Below are 15,697 nucleotides of genomic sequence, written 5' to 3' on the forward strand. Positions count from 1 at the left end.
TGACAAAAAAGCACCTTTACACTGATTTAACTGCATTTAGGCTGAAATGTGATTTCACATTTATAATGATACCTATAAAACAAAACTTGCAAAATAAATGCACACGCACAAACTTTTTGAGCATGACCATTGCAGCAAATAGAGAATGAAGATGCACAAAAATGGAAAGATACAAAAGAAAAAAAGACGGTTAACATCACAACCACAATCAAATACACATCACATCAATTTTATAAAACCATAGGTACACTTACCACACAGCAAACTTCATTACATTTGTGTCGCCCACACGATCTCTTCTTGTTGCATCGCTTGTCACACATGAATGTAATAGTAGCTGTTAAAAAAAAAAAAAGCCCCCCAAAGTCCTAACTTTTAGGTCTTTGCATATGCTGAGACTAAAACCTGCAATCCAACTATTATGCTAAGGCTGTTGTAGGGCATGGTCTAGGAAAACTAACACAGGGTAAGCCAGCAAGCAAACTTTTCAATTACTTGTTCTCCCTCACAACTATCCCCATGTGGGCACTTGCCTTTTTTTAAAGAACGCCTTATTCAAAAGGATTTTGGAAAGCAGAATACATGAAGCTAATTTATTTCCCCTTAACCTTCACACCATAAACTCCACATAGTAGAACTAAGAAACTAGGATATTCTGATACACTGAAGTACCACAAACATCCAGTGTAAGACTGCTTAAATTGGTGGGGCAGTAAAAGTCAGCTAAAAACAACTACTGCTACATGCTCATTAAACTACTGCTAGCAAAGAACATCCTTATCACCATACACCATTAACAAAAGGGAATCACTTCTGGATTCCGTAAGAGCTAAGTCTTCATAGACAAGAGCTGAAATTAGAAAATATGCATATTACTTCCTAATATATCTTGTAAATAAATACCTCAGTAGACAGCAGTCAATCAAGTAAAGATTTCACTTGGAATTTTGAGATGTTACATCCAAAATACCAAGAAGCATCAAATGGGAACTCTCTGCCATGGTCAGATGCAAAGACCAGCTGCAAAGATCAGCACCATACAACGTGAAGCAGAATCAAAGCTTGTATTTCCCAAGAAACATAGGCAAGATCAGAGCAAAACTATTACACTGAATCTGAGCTGTGCAAGTTGACCAAAAGTTATACAGAATGACGGGGGAGCAGGAGGCGGATGGCAACCTATTGAATATGGCAGATGGCGTAAGAAACCACTCAAACTAAAACAGACATTGTCTGAAATCTTTGAGATCAAATGTTGTCATGGTTGGGGGGGAGGTGAATTTTTCCAGGGGGATGTGGGCACGCCAATCAGTGATCAGGTTTTGTGCTGGCACTTAGATTGGTCACTCGGAGGTTTGGACATGCCTCTGAGGACACAAGGGGTTAAAAGCAGGACTCCAGGGTGGTTCGGCCTCTTTTGGGTTCCGCTTTCAGCAGGGAAACATCTCCTCTCCCCTGCTCAGCTTTAGGCTGAGTGGGGGAGGGGAGCCACGTGGCCAGGCTGAGGAGAACCACGCGGAACTGAAGTAAGCTGGGGCACCGGGGTGGGGAAGAGAGTGAACAGGACTGGAGCTGAGCTGCCCTATCCAGGATGGAGGGGTGGAAAACTGTGGAGGTGCCTTCTGTGTGTCCCCACCCCCCCTCTGGGAGAAGATGCCCAGCCACCTGGGAGTTGCCCAGCCTGGGAGTGCCTGAGCCTGCAGCCCCCTGCCAGGAGCCAGAAACTGTTAACTCTTTCTGAGGCAGAAAGAAACTTTTTCCCAGACATTGATTTTCATAGCTAGTGGCTTCAGAAGAGAGAGAGAAACAACTTGGAACCGAGATGATAAAGTCAGAAGATGAAAAGAACTCTGGATGGGCAAAAAATGAGAGTAGTAGCTTTCTGAGCTGGACTTTTCTTGCATAATGTTAGCCATAGACTAAACTCAAGCCTCCTTTGAACATAAACTGCATTTGGGTGGATACAGCTGCCTTTGCTTTTGCTACAGTGACTGGCACTTTAAGAGTGGAGCGAGCAGAGAAGAGAGGGGGAGGGTGTGGTGGCGCATTCTGCCCTCAGAAGAGACTTGCTCTTGGAACACTTGGCCCCAAGGGAAAAATGGGGAGAGCTCAGCATGCAAGCATCCTTAAAAGAGCCCTATATGCAGCTTCAGCCCATGGACAGTGGTGAAAGCACTGGACATGGAAAAGAGAGTGTCACCCTGGCAGACTTCTCCGGGCGGTGCCACAGGTGACATGGAAACACATAAGGGGTGGACCCGTGTTTTCTGAGGAGCAGTCTGTGGTGCAAGAGAGACTCCTCTCTCCCTTGCTGAATTGAAGATTGGTGGGGTTTTTTTGAGTGGTAATTGTTTGATTTAAAACCCAAAGGTTTGGTCTATGGAGAGTAATGTGTGGGGGGTGGAAACTGGGGGAAGAGAAGAAATGTTCTGAGAAGTTTTTATTTCTGTCTCTGTGTGTGTTTAAGAGTTTTCTGTCTCTGTTCTTATGTAATGTAATAAAGTTTTGTTTTTTCTGTTTTCAAGGTTTAAGCCTGCTCTGCTCTGTTCCTGATCACATCCCACAGTAGTTGTTAGGGAAAAAACATATATTCATGGGTGCATTAACATCTGGCCAGTGTTAACCCATGACAAGTGTGAAGAAGTCTTTCCTTATGTAAAAGATGAATGAGAAGTGAAGATGTTTATTTCAAACCTTTTCCCAAACATAGTAGCATGACCATTACCACCAACAAGCGGCTGAAATAACCAACTTGGCATAGAAGTACAGATAAAAGATGCAGTACAGATCAGCTGTTTCCCAACTTTGTCAATCATACCCCAAATGATTATGAACTGTGATAATATTTAAACAATTTTACATTACACATGTATCATAACCTTGTACCTTTATTTTTGAGAAGAGCACATGGGATTTCCTAGAAAACAAACAGGGAGCCATTAGATCAAAATAGATGAAACAACTCAAACATACTTATCTAGAAAACACTTGGTCACATGGAAGAAGAAGCACACTCAGTTTCCATGTGTATAATACATCTGTATAGAAAAGTGAAATAAAAACTGGAAAAAAAATCCTCAAATCTTTTAACACAATATTTGCTCCTTAAAGATTCAATAGTAATGAAAAAAATGCAGTTTTGTATTCTCCACTTAATTCAGGAGAATTAGCTGTCACTGAGAGAATCAGGTTTGTCCCAAGAAACCAGAAATCTGCATCATGGAAACCAACAGAGCTCTCCCAGAGAATACTGACAAAAGTGCATAAATTTGTGCTTTGACCAACTGTCCCAAAAATGCAAGTCTGATGGAAAAAAGGAAGAAGACAAATGTTATGATCTACAAAGTTTTACCTAAAGACCTCAACATGAAAATAAAATGTGATGGATGAAAATAATCTTGTTGACATTTGAACCATTCAGCACAATTTTATATTCTAAACTGTCATTTCTGAGTATCACATTTTTCATAATTGATTTAAATTATCACTGTAGTTCACTCTTTTTAAAGAAGCATCTTTCTGGTGTGTGAGAAACTTCATAAACTAAATTCAAAACCTCAGTGCTTTATTTCAGGATTCAAAATGCAATCTAAAGCCTTCTATCCCTTAACTACCTTCAGCAAACTTGTAGGAGAAAACTGTTCCAACCTCTAGCAAACTCTCAGTCATTTCTATGCACCTACAGACATATATTCAGAAGCCATCTCTACTTGCAGATGATATATAACAGGTTGGAAAAGTCATCAAAGCTTCTGTGATAGTAGCCAAAAATTTCAAATCTATGATTACAGAAAATAGCATACCTTAAAAAGTTAATAATTACTAAATAACAATAGCTGAGAATCTGCAGGATCACTACAGAAATATAAAAAGAACAAGAATCAGTAACAACATAGTCTGTACAAAAACTTCTACAAGGAGACTATAAGCTAATACTATAAAGTTTTAATTAAGCTGCCTTTCTTCTCTCAGTTTACTCTGGGCAACACTACCAATTCCTCATGCTACAAAAATACTCCAGAATGATATAGGATTTTGCAGACTGTTTACACTAATAGAACTCTGTTCCAACTCTGTCAAAATACTTCAAAAATTGCCTTCATAGTAAAAAAGCATGTTACTACTTCACAGTATAAACTAGATACCATCTGTCAGTTAGAAAACAACATAGGTTCTTGCAACTAAGGAACACAGCATTTCTTTATGCTCCTTCAGCTCCTTTTTCTCCACAGGTTTAAAAAGCAGCAAAGATTACCCATTTCCATGGTTACACACTTACCTTTTTTTTGAAGCCACACCTACAATAAATATTTGATGTGTGAGAACATGGTCTACAATCTCCTTCATGGCAAAGGCTTTCACATGTATGAATGAACTCTAGCAAAATGAAAATACAAATATTAAGAATAAAGAAATTCTGTGACCTGGAACTTCATATTTATTAGAAGCATCACTAGTCAACAATACTAAGCTTATGCACAGCTGGGTTTTATTTGCTTATTTTAAAGCATTATGAACACACAGCCAGACTGCAAGCTCTGCAGTGGTTTTTACACCCATTTTGGTTAAAACTCAAAATTGCTAATGAAATATTTATTTCTTGAAATTAAACATTTAAAGACCACTTCTTGTTTTGTTTTCAAAACTACTGATATCAAAGGGTTAATCTAAGAATAAAGGCTCTGTGTACTTTTAACAAAGAAACAGGTGTGCCCTGCATCCAGAGCAAGGCCAGAGGGAAGATAAAGGGACTGAGGGAGAGAGTACATCTGGCTTAGGAATGCAACCACAGCCAAAATAAGACCATAAAAAGACTGAGGCAGGAGAGTTTTACAGTACTGAGCAACTATAATATGTATGAGATTTCTGCGAATTGTGAAGCATATGTATGTAATTAAGGTATATAAGCAATGTGCTTGCAGAGAATCAGAATGCACGCTACGTGGAGCTATCCCCTCTGCAGCTGGCGCCACAATAAGGAATGCCTGCTTCTTAATGCTGCATTGGTGTTAAGGAGTTCTATTCACCTGACTTTTGGTGACACTATGAAATACTTCTGATACAGAAATTTCTAATTACCATAGCTACCACAAGAAAGAGGTTTGCCACATGTTTTTCCACACGATGGGATAGGATCTGTGCAAATTTTACGTTCAACACATCCTAGTTCCAGTAACTTGCTGAGAGGGGTCTGACCACAGGGACAACGATATACAACTTGCGGAAGTCGTGGACAGAGCTGGCAAGGCTGAGGATGGCATACTTGCTTGCAGTTGTGCCTCCCACAATTTAATTTTCTGGAAAAAAAATCAAAGAAACAAAATAGAAAACAAGAAAAAAATTAAAAGGGGAAGTACCTAAGAGTATCACAACAAGTCATTGTGAATAGAATGACCTTTTTCTGTTTAAAAGCCTATGTTATAGTGATCTTACTTGCCACATATATTCTGACATGAGAAACTCCCAAAACCATCAGAGAATTCTTCCTTTGATCCACACAATACTTCTTTAAAGTTGCTTCCACAGTAACACACTGAAAGAAAGGAATATTTCACAGAAAACAACACAAGAGTATATCAGTGACAAAACATCTCCAGCAAATATAAAAATGTAAAAAGTGAAAAACTGTTACAGTCAATTTTTAGAAGGATAAAAAGTTGCTCCTCTTTAGATTTATTTCATCAATGAAAGTTTTTTATCCTACAGAAATTGGAATTCCAGCATTATTTGTTTTGATAAGGTGGTACTATGTGCACAAAAAGTTTATTTATTAAAGCAGTATATATAATAAGATAATTATTACCTTAAAAGTTGAGAAAATTAACTTGCAATTTTTTGTATAAACTGTTCTATAAAGTTATTTATATACTGGCATACATACTCAGTCAATTTAATTTCCATTCAAGACTAAGTTTAGAAAATTTTAACAGAAATCATGAGACGCTTGTTAAAATGTGCTTTCCTATACTTTTTTCTATTTTCCTTCCATGTTCTGTCTAATTAATTCTTATAATTATAGTAAAAGATTGAGTAGGATCAGAGGACAATTCAGATAAGAAAAGATTAGTTAGTCCAAACCCTTACCTAAAACACAGTCAGCAATGAGATCAGACCACATTACTCAAGCGTTCTATTCAGCTGGTCTTGAAAACCCCAAGAAAAGAGGTTTCCCTTACAGTTAGTTATAAGGAATTTAAGCTCATTGTCTCTCATGCTTCACACATGCATAGTCCATCTCTGTCCTCTTAAATTACTTATTAGCTACTGAAAGGCCATTACTCAGCCCTCTCAAGGTAAGAAGTCCAGTATCACCACCCTGTCCTAAAAGGCGCATGCTACAACAGCGTAATCGTCACAGCGGGATTCCAGCAATAGACTTTGGTTGTGTAAAGTAAAAACTGGCACTTGCCTCTTGGTACTGATCTTTTTCACTGTCTGGTTTTCATCATATAGGGTTAAACTATAAACTTCAAAGCATTTCAGTACTTACCTTGCTGTACTGTTAACTGGCAAGGTGAACACTTTCCTGCATGGCACACTTGAGTACAGCTGTGCTTTCCACAGTTTAAAGTATTTCCACATACATTAGAACAATGAATTTTTGTTGATTGGCCACAGCGAACTGAATGACTGTAGAGAAAGGACACCATAAACTGTCAGCTACCTTGACATCTATACAGTATTTAATAAAAAGAGAAATACGCTTTCAGTAAAGTGCCAAAATCTTCAAAAGGCAGTGTAATTTATTAATGAAATATTTAGGAAAAAACATCCCTAGTTCTTCTCTTGCTTCCCCTCTTCCACCTCACTAAAGTAAAACACCTATCACAGTAGTTGGTCTACTAGAATTTTTCCTGAAGAAAATGGAGGAAAACAATGCAAGGTGACAGTAAAACTTCAACCTAATGTATGAACTCATACATGCACTCTCAGAAAAGCAGGTATTTCCAATACAGACATCCTTCTGAAGACTTAAAACAATCCTAAATTCTAAACTGAACACAACGAAGATAGGAATAGGGCCTTAACAGTGGGTCATATGTCTATGAAAATAACTGAATTTTTAATTAAATTGCCAAAAAACAGGACAAAAATAATTCACCTATTTTTTCAACTCTGCATGGCTCATACAATTGCTGTAAAATGTGTACTTGAAATAGGAATTTTAAAATATCCTAAAGTTGGTGATGCCATGCCATACACCCCGGATGCTTCTACAGTACATATGAAATGCTATTTTAAGCAGGTTTTAAGTATCAAATGTACTATGACAAAAATCAGGTGAAGTAGCTGACATCTGGAAAAAAACAAACCAAAGTTGTTGCATCTATTAAGCTTTTAAATGAAAGAAAGAGTCAGAAAAACAACAACAAAAAAGAATCCAAACAAAAAAAACCCAACGCCCCTAAACAATAAAAGGAGGTAATATTACTACGGAAGATAAAATTCAGTAACCTACAAGCAATCCAGTTTCTGAAGACAAATGCTTTTATCTGCAAATCCTGCCACAGAAATTTCTTCTTCTGAGAAATTAAGACTGTGTAGAATGAAATCTTATTCTGAAACACTGAAATAGATTTATGTTTGTTTTGGTTCTGAAAACAAGCTAGGGCAAACAATTTATTGTTGCCCTGAGATTTCCTAGTTTGCTGAGCGTACATATTAAAGTAGAAGTATGCAGCTTCTCACACTCGTAAATGTAAACACAAGATCGTGTTTTGTAAATACTGCCCTTGTAATAGATTCCTTCTCCAAGAGAAGGGGAGGTTGAATGACAGCCTCCTTGACCAATGTGGGTGAGAGGTGGAATAACCACCCTCCAATCCATGGTCACCTTGTGAGAGGTATGTAATAGGAAGAATAAACTAAGGGTGGGCTCCCCCGCCTGCTGCTCTGTTTGAACCCAGACCTCTGTCTCCTGAGTGTCCTTATCTAGCTAGGCTCGCGGTGATAATTTATTACACAGAATCAGTTCTAGGTAACTAGGAAAAGGGATTCTAAAGACTCAGGCCAACTGGTTATGAGAGATCACACATAGTATAGGTAGTACAATATTGCTATTGGCAATGACACTATATGCACCAAATATGCAAGGAAAAGATAGCTTTTAAGTCTGGAATACACTATAGACTTCTCTGTACAGTTTCTAAGAAAAGCACATTATTTTTGAAATTATTATTTCTGAAATTAAGTAATTAAAGACCTCATTTCATTCAGACAGAAAATATGAACCTTTTTCTACTAAATTCTCTGAGTCTTCTAGCAAATGAATAAATACTAGTACAGGATTTCAAAATCATATCAACTCTCAGACTGCTCAGACGATTTAGCTACACGTATCATAAACTGACGTCTTTTTTTGTTATTTTTACTTTCTCTCTTGAAAAATTAAAAGTAACTGCATGTTTTCAAAATATAAAATTCTCCAAATTATTTAAACCAGAAATAAAAGTTACAGCTCAGACTAAACTTTGTGCAGCATATTTTTAATAAACTATAAGAAAGAAAAAAACTAGAATATAAAAATTTAAACTGTTCTATTGCTTGTTTATAGTAATTAAACTTTTGTTTGCATAGTAGAGGCATTCTTACCTTGTTTGTCCACATTCACATGTTTTTGTCACAAAGGCTGGGCACGAAGGACAAGGTCCTGGGTGGCACAGACTTTAAAAAAAAGTAATATTAACTTTAGCTATATTACACTCCCAGAGACACAATCCACCATGACCCAACCTCAGTGCATTATCAGAACGTTGTACAGGACTCCTACACTCACTCCTGCAGGGGGTGAAAGCAGTCTTAACACGAGAAAAAAATATTTGATTATTACAATTGCATTGGTCTCAAAGACCAGTAATGTTTAAGGAAAAACTGTATTCCTGCTGCTGTCAAATCAACAGTACTACTAACAAATCAAATCTGCTACTGACGCATTTGATACTTTGTATTTCACCAGCAACATACATCGACTCAATTGTGTTCATCACTGATAACAGCTAAAATAATCATCTTATGTCCAAACCATTAACGTATTTATTTCTTTGGTGATCTTAAACATCACAGAGATAAAAACTTCTCTATGAACTTCCTCTTTTGAGCTTGTGGTTTTATCTTTGAGCTGAGCACTTCTAGTGCCACCAGTAAGAGGTGTTGCTCCTTTTCCTGTAAGCTAACACACGGGAGACACAAAAAGTCTGCCTCAGTTTTTTTTTATTATTATCAAGGGCAATTTCCTGTGAATGTCATCAATTTCAGTCCTTTATATATCAGATCTTACCTCTACTTCAAGAAACACTACATGTTCCCTATCTGCATGTAAGACCTTAGTTAGGTACAGACAAGCCCAGGTTTGTGAAATTATACTTAACTATCTTGTCTGCACTCTTACTTAGCTGCCCGTTCCCTTCATTTGCAAAAACAGCAGCTCTCATTTGGAGCAATTATTATTGGCCAGGACTGACCAGCACAGACATCCTGGCCAAAAGAAAAAGAAAAAAAAAACCACAAACATCAGAAAACCCCATAAACACAGACTACCCAGTTACATGGTAACTACTAAATTCTTCAAGGACAGTAACGACACAAGTACTAATTAGTACACCGGTTACTACAGTCATACACAATATAGTTGAGTCATGCCTCCAGCTTGTCAACAGTGGTCTGGCTTTCTTTCTTCCTCTACCACTCCTCCCAGTTGACAGTAAGGCCTAATCCATCACTCAACCTATGCCAGCTCTAACAGTAAAGCCAATTACACAATAAACCAATTCAAAACAATGAAAAAATCCCCCATCACATAAAGCAAATCCAAAAAACAACCAAAACCACCATAGCCTTCCATCTTTTGATAGGTCAGTATTATGACACAGTGAAGAGTTGAAAAAGCACTAGACCAGGCAGAAAGGGAGAAAAAGAAAAACTGGATACACAGTAAAGCAGGAAGAAAGCAAAACCACTGAATTCATTAAAACTGTATTGTGGAACTTCAGACAATGAGAATTAACAAGCATTCTACAATATACAAGAAAACCTTTTGTAGAAGGACTGCACCATGTATTTAACTGTCTTGACTTCAATTCTCAAAGATCCATGTAGGATTCTAAAGGCTGGATGCCAACTCATGAACTTAGGAATCAGATTAAAGTAGATATAAATTCAAAATACTATTATCTAGGTCTTAACTTGGAAAAGTGAGAAGGCACATCATCAGAGATCTTGTCATGTTAAGTTTTTTACCTGGTCTATTATTTCTCTCAACACTCTCATATACAAGCAATGTTAAGATTTCTTCCATAATCCCACTCCAGGCACACTTTCTGATGACACCATATCACACAACAGCAACTTATATTGATCACAAATATTTTAAAGTTGTAAATACCGGTAACAGTAGACCGCAGTCTTATAGCACGATTCCTTTTGTTACAACAGTATCACACAATTAATTTTCAGGCATCTCAAAGTTTAGACAATGTGTGTTTCTGAGACAGTTTTCTGAACTCTTGTTAACATGAACAGAAAAATTCTAGTAATGCAAAAACTAATGCTTTGAAATCAACTTCTGGTTTTTGAAATATGTATTCTTTACGCATCCCTACAGATACATATGCAAAAGTCTCTGGTACAATTTAGTTTAGGCAGAAGCTACAGTATGGCTACACTTCTAGGATATACTTGATCCACACAACAACAATTAAGATTGAAATTCAAATTTCATTCAGCACAGACATGCACAGGAAGTGTAGAAAATGCTCTTTAGATGACAAAGATGTGTGATACCTTTAGAGTTTTAGTCTCGGTTTAGGGGATTAAGCAAAAAGCTAAGTTAAATGACTTGACAGTGTTGCAAACTAAACTCAAAAAGACAGGCTGAAGACTTCAGTATTAACTGTTTGGTGAATGTAGAGGGGTTTTTTAACTGGAACTCCATTATCTATCATTTGCATGGATGACTATTTTGCAACTTACTGCTGCTGCTCCAGAGAACTAGTGTAAAAGAAAAGTTGTGAAGACATATATCTAGACAGAGGAAAAATTAAACTTCCGTTTGCCTGACATTGAAAATACTAGATACTGTAACAGGGCAAAAAAGAGACTTCTACTGCTGTAGAAAAGATTACAGCACCAAAGATCTATGAAGGAAGTCCAGCTACTAAAATTTACATTAATAGAGAGAAAATTTAATTTACTGCCTTTGTAAGACTTTTTTCAAATGCTATCAAGGCCTTGCATAGTTCCAGTGGCAGGGAGAACTTCAGAGTCTTAAAAGAAGTTTTGCTTTGTCGTGAGATTTATTATCAGGAACATTTTATTGAAGGTTAAGTTAGATGTTTCTTTGATGTAGAACATAATACTGCAAAAGTAATTTCAGTGGTTTTAAACTAAAAATGTAAAGAGAACTCACTTGAGAAGTGTTATGCAAGTCACAGCACAACACCAGCAAAAGGTCTGCAAAGCATTCACCTTTCAAACAGTTACTTGCCTGTTCCTCAGCTCTGACAAGTCAGCTGTTTATATAAATGGTTACCATTTCAATAAATCTGAGTAAATATTAGATTTATTACTAAACCAGTTGATGTGCTCAGGGCTGAGCAGTAGGCCTAAGCCAGAGCTGACTTACTAAATGGATCCCAAGCACTGTGTGACTAACACCGTCAGTATTATTTAGCTAAAAATAGATGACCAAGAGCTTATGCTTGCCATTTAACACCAAATCACCTGCCTTAGAAACTTCCACATAATCATGTGTATTTATCTGCACGAAATGCATAATGTTAAGAAATTTTCCCAACTGACATGAATAGAGGCTTGCTTGTAGGGTATTTTAGGGGAAAACTCTCCCAGCCAAGGCCTGGGCTCTGACCAAGCCCTGGCCCTGGCAGGTCGAGAAGTGTGTCATCAGATTCAGGTATTTCTGTGCTAAAAATATAATCAAGTCTCTTCAACTTGCTGATTTGGGCCTATAAAAGCTGGACCCACTTTCAGGGCAAATTTGGAGATCTCACCTATGGGTGGACTCAACATGTAGGGTTTTCTAAATTGCTGGGAAGGGTTCTTTAGGTCCTCACTGCGAAACGGGGCTTCCCAGTGAGTGCATACTCTGGATGATGGTAAAGTATTTATGCAATTGATGATGTATCTATCTTTCTCAATCACTGTCTGTTGGAGTCCACGTTCCCATGGATCCTCCACAGAAAATGAAAAATAGAGGAATTGAACTAAAACCTTTGGAAAAATTAAAATATATAAAGCCACACACACATGAAGTAGAAATTTAAGCCTTAAACCTTTTCAAAGTGCCTAACTGCTAGGATAGAGGTAACAAGCTTCAGGCTTTGCGATAGAGTGAAGACATAACAAAAATAGGGTAGACTGCTGTTTGTAATTTGTATGAACTTTATGTCGGGAAGACAGAGTTTTTCATATATGCTAGGATAGAAGTTTTCTATAATAACAAGATAGAACTTTATGCTAGTAAGATAGAGTTTTGCGTTAATAGATATGTTATGTGCGTAGGTTCTGATACTGTTTTTCGTAGTTTTTACGAACTTTAAAATTGTACTTAGATTGGCTAGTGTGTAGATAAAAAATATGAATATGCATTTTGCAATTTGGGATAAAAAGCCTCAGGGTAGGAGGTGGAGGTATCGATTGATTGATCAATTCCATCCATCGATCCAACCTCCATTTTCTGCAACCTGAGGAACGATCCTTGACAGGGAGCCGAGACGGGATTTTAAGGTATTATACATCGCGGTCCCCGCTCCAAGGGACCTGGGCCCCGGGGTTCCCCCTTTTCCCCTGCAGCACTTGGCACCAGAGCGCTGGTCGGGACAGCCGGGGACTCTGCGTGGGGAGGAAACCCGGGGCCCCCACTGCTCTCGCGATCCTCCGGACGGGAACCCTGCGTGGCTCGGGCCCTCCATTTGCCCTCGCGATCCCCCGGACGGGAACCCTGCGCAGCTCGGGCCCTCCAACTGCCCTCGCGATCCCCACGGACGGGAGCTCTGTGCGGTTCGGGATTTCCCATTGTACCCGCGTCCCTGCGGTCAAGGGCTCTGAGTGGTTTCGGAATTTCGGGGTCCCTTTTGTTGCCATGATCCCTGCGGCTGAGATCCCTGTCTGAAAATTGTGATCGATTCCTCTCTGCTAGTGCAATCCCAGCAGTTGAAAACGCTGACAGTAATAAGAGGCTGTTTTACCCTGAGGCTGTAAATGATATGCTTTGCTTGTAATCTTACTAGTTTTGCTTGTTAGGAATTCTATGCTTTGTTTGCTGTCTCATTAGAGTTGTGTGTGTTAAGATTTCTATGCTTTGGTCATTGTCTTGTTTAGACTTTGTTTGCCTAGGTTTATAATTGATTGTAGAATAAGGCCGCTCTCAGAAATCTTATGCCTTCAGATATGTGCTTTTGTATAAATAAATTACTCTATTTACATACTAAAATGTTGTAAGACCTTTAGAGACTTTATACCCGTACAACGACCTAGGCAACTATCCTTTCTCTCATATAGTAATGACTAGGTGCATTACCTTGCTTATTTTTGCTTGTTGCTAAAGTCAAGCATGTAGTTTTATTGAATGTATAATTTTACTTTGGTGTTACCTTAATATTCATTGTAAAACAAAAAAAGGCCATTCTTTCTATTGGCGTCTGTGTCCTTTAAATTGCCCCTGTCAATTGGCAGAACACCAGTGTAAATTACCTTTACTTTTTTTCACTAAAATGGAGTATGGTGTTGAAAAGGAAAAACAAAACAGCTTTTAGGATATCCGCAAACAGAATGCCAGTTCTGGTTTAAACCTTATCACCTTATGGGAACATGTGGGAGGAGAGGAAAATGCCACATAGCAAATCCACAATCCAAATAAAAAAATGCTTACAAGAAAGAGTTCTGAGATCATCTAAACTTAAGCAAGAATCACAAAATAGATTCCTGCCCCAGATGGCAACATCTAACCTTGAGCACTCTCTTGAGGAAAATCTCTGCTCAGACACAGATCATGATCCAGACTTACTGTCTGCATTCAAACAATAAAGCTCTGCATCTCTAACTCCACCACTGACAGAGCAAGAGGGAACCAAGTTTCTACTTGCTTTTTGATACAACAGATGATAGTTGCCTGTGTCCTCACAAGACACCAAAGATTCCCACATGGGGAATGGGAGAAAGAAGTGTTTAAAATATACGGAGGAATGTCCAAAACTGGGTAACACTAATGTTGAAAGTGCATTCCTCTCTAGGTTCATTATCATAAGTTAGAGAGGGTCAAGAACATCCATTACCTTGATCTGCATGCCTACTGTTGCCTTACCTCCAGGACTGGATGACCTCATCATGGTTTTATTCATGTGAAACATCAAGCTGAATGATAACACTTTTAAATATGCTACCACTGGTCACAAATTTGGACTCAATTTTCACAGCTTTTATGCAGATCAGACTTTTAGAGACTGAGAATTTGTAGCACCCCTAATGTCACAATATTGTCACTACCCTTCAGAAGACTTCCCAGAAGAGAATGCCAAAGACTGAGCCTCTGCTGTAGACTACAACACGAAAAAAGAGAAGAACATCTGCTTCCAAGCCCTACAGGAAAGTTTGTCAGGCAACAAATTGAAGTCAGGGAGTTCTCAAAGTGGTTAAGAAGTCTGCTTATTTCCGATTGGGCAAAAGATATGTCCAGGAACATATGCCTCTCCTGAGATGCAGCTGGTCTCCAAGAGAATCAGTGTTCTGTTCAGGGTATCAGCTACATCAAGTGTAGTCTGAAAGTTGATCTCATCTAGCATGATTCTATAAATTAAGAAAACAGCTCTGATACTTAAATGAAATAAAATGCAAATCTGTGTGCATAAATACATTACGCATAAATATAAATTATATCTAATATCAAAGAGAAATGTAATAGAAAATTTTCATGTATGGGAAAGATGTATTAAAGAATTATTCTGACATTTAATAAAATGTTGAAATATATTTGAAACAGAACACATTAAATACAAAGTTTAGAGTAAAGCTCTAGTAAAGTCTCAAGCTTTAGCAAATCTTGGAAAAGTGTCAGACAACAATCTATTTGTTGGAATAACTGAAGTTTTTGACTGTGTATGAGAAGCAGAAACAATTGCTTCTATCAAACATTTCCAAAACCAGAAATATGAACATATGTTAAGGAACTTAATATCTTCCACGGAAATTGAAGCTAGATACAATAGGAACAACATATAATTTACATTTCTGACTAGCAAGCATACTCATACATTGAAAAAGATCATATAATGGTGTTAATCTTAGCAATGCTACCACACTACTGAAAAAAAATCTAACGTAAAACATCCCAAATTGAAAACAGAGGTGCCTTCCTTTGCCTCTCTTCACTGAATTATACTAATAAAATATTAGCAAAAGCAGTCTGAGTTACATATAATGATTAAAATCTCCATGAGAGATTCTGGTTAAACTATCTGATGGTCTTAACAAAAAAAGAAATACAAATGCCCTTTTATCCTCAACAGTTTACAAGCCACACAAAAAAAAAAAAAGCAGAGGAAAGAAGTAAAGAAGTAGTCCTTTAGTTTAAACAAGTAGCACTGTTCTCAGATTAAGATATTCAAACACTTACATGAGTAACAGCATCTAAAAAATCTAGCGGACCACTGGACATGTTCAGAGTTACTTTCAGACACTATTATTT

General features: G+C 37.7%; 1 protein-coding gene across 3 annotated transcripts in view; it reads right to left on the reverse strand.

The window, feature by feature from the left end:
• NFX1 (nuclear transcription factor, X-box binding 1) overlaps nt 1–15,697 on the reverse strand; it is a 77,188-nt gene that overhangs the window by 36,030 nt on the left and 25,461 nt on the right. For all 3 annotated transcript variants that reach the window (XR_010081196.1, XM_063404441.1, XM_063404432.1), the window contains exons 6-12: nt 8,593–8,664; nt 6,491–6,630; nt 5,434–5,533; nt 5,080–5,297; nt 4,280–4,377; nt 2,887–2,917; nt 255–337 (exon numbers count right to left, since the gene is read on the reverse strand). Coding sequence is in view for 2 of the 3 variants with exons in the window: in XM_063404441.1 (XP_063260511.1) it covers nt 255–337; nt 2,887–2,917; nt 4,280–4,377; nt 5,080–5,297; nt 5,434–5,533; nt 6,491–6,630; nt 8,593–8,664 (742 nt within the window). In the remaining variant the exon portion in view is untranslated. The remainder of the gene's footprint in view (nt 1–254; nt 338–2,886; nt 2,918–4,279; nt 4,378–5,079; nt 5,298–5,433; nt 5,534–6,490; nt 6,631–8,592; nt 8,665–15,697) is intronic.

The sequence above is a fragment of the Prinia subflava genome, chromosome 1, assembly GCF_021018805.1.
Source record: "Prinia subflava isolate CZ2003 ecotype Zambia chromosome 1, Cam_Psub_1.2, whole genome shotgun sequence".
NCBI classification, from domain to species: domain Eukaryota; kingdom Metazoa; phylum Chordata; class Aves; order Passeriformes; family Cisticolidae; genus Prinia; species Prinia subflava.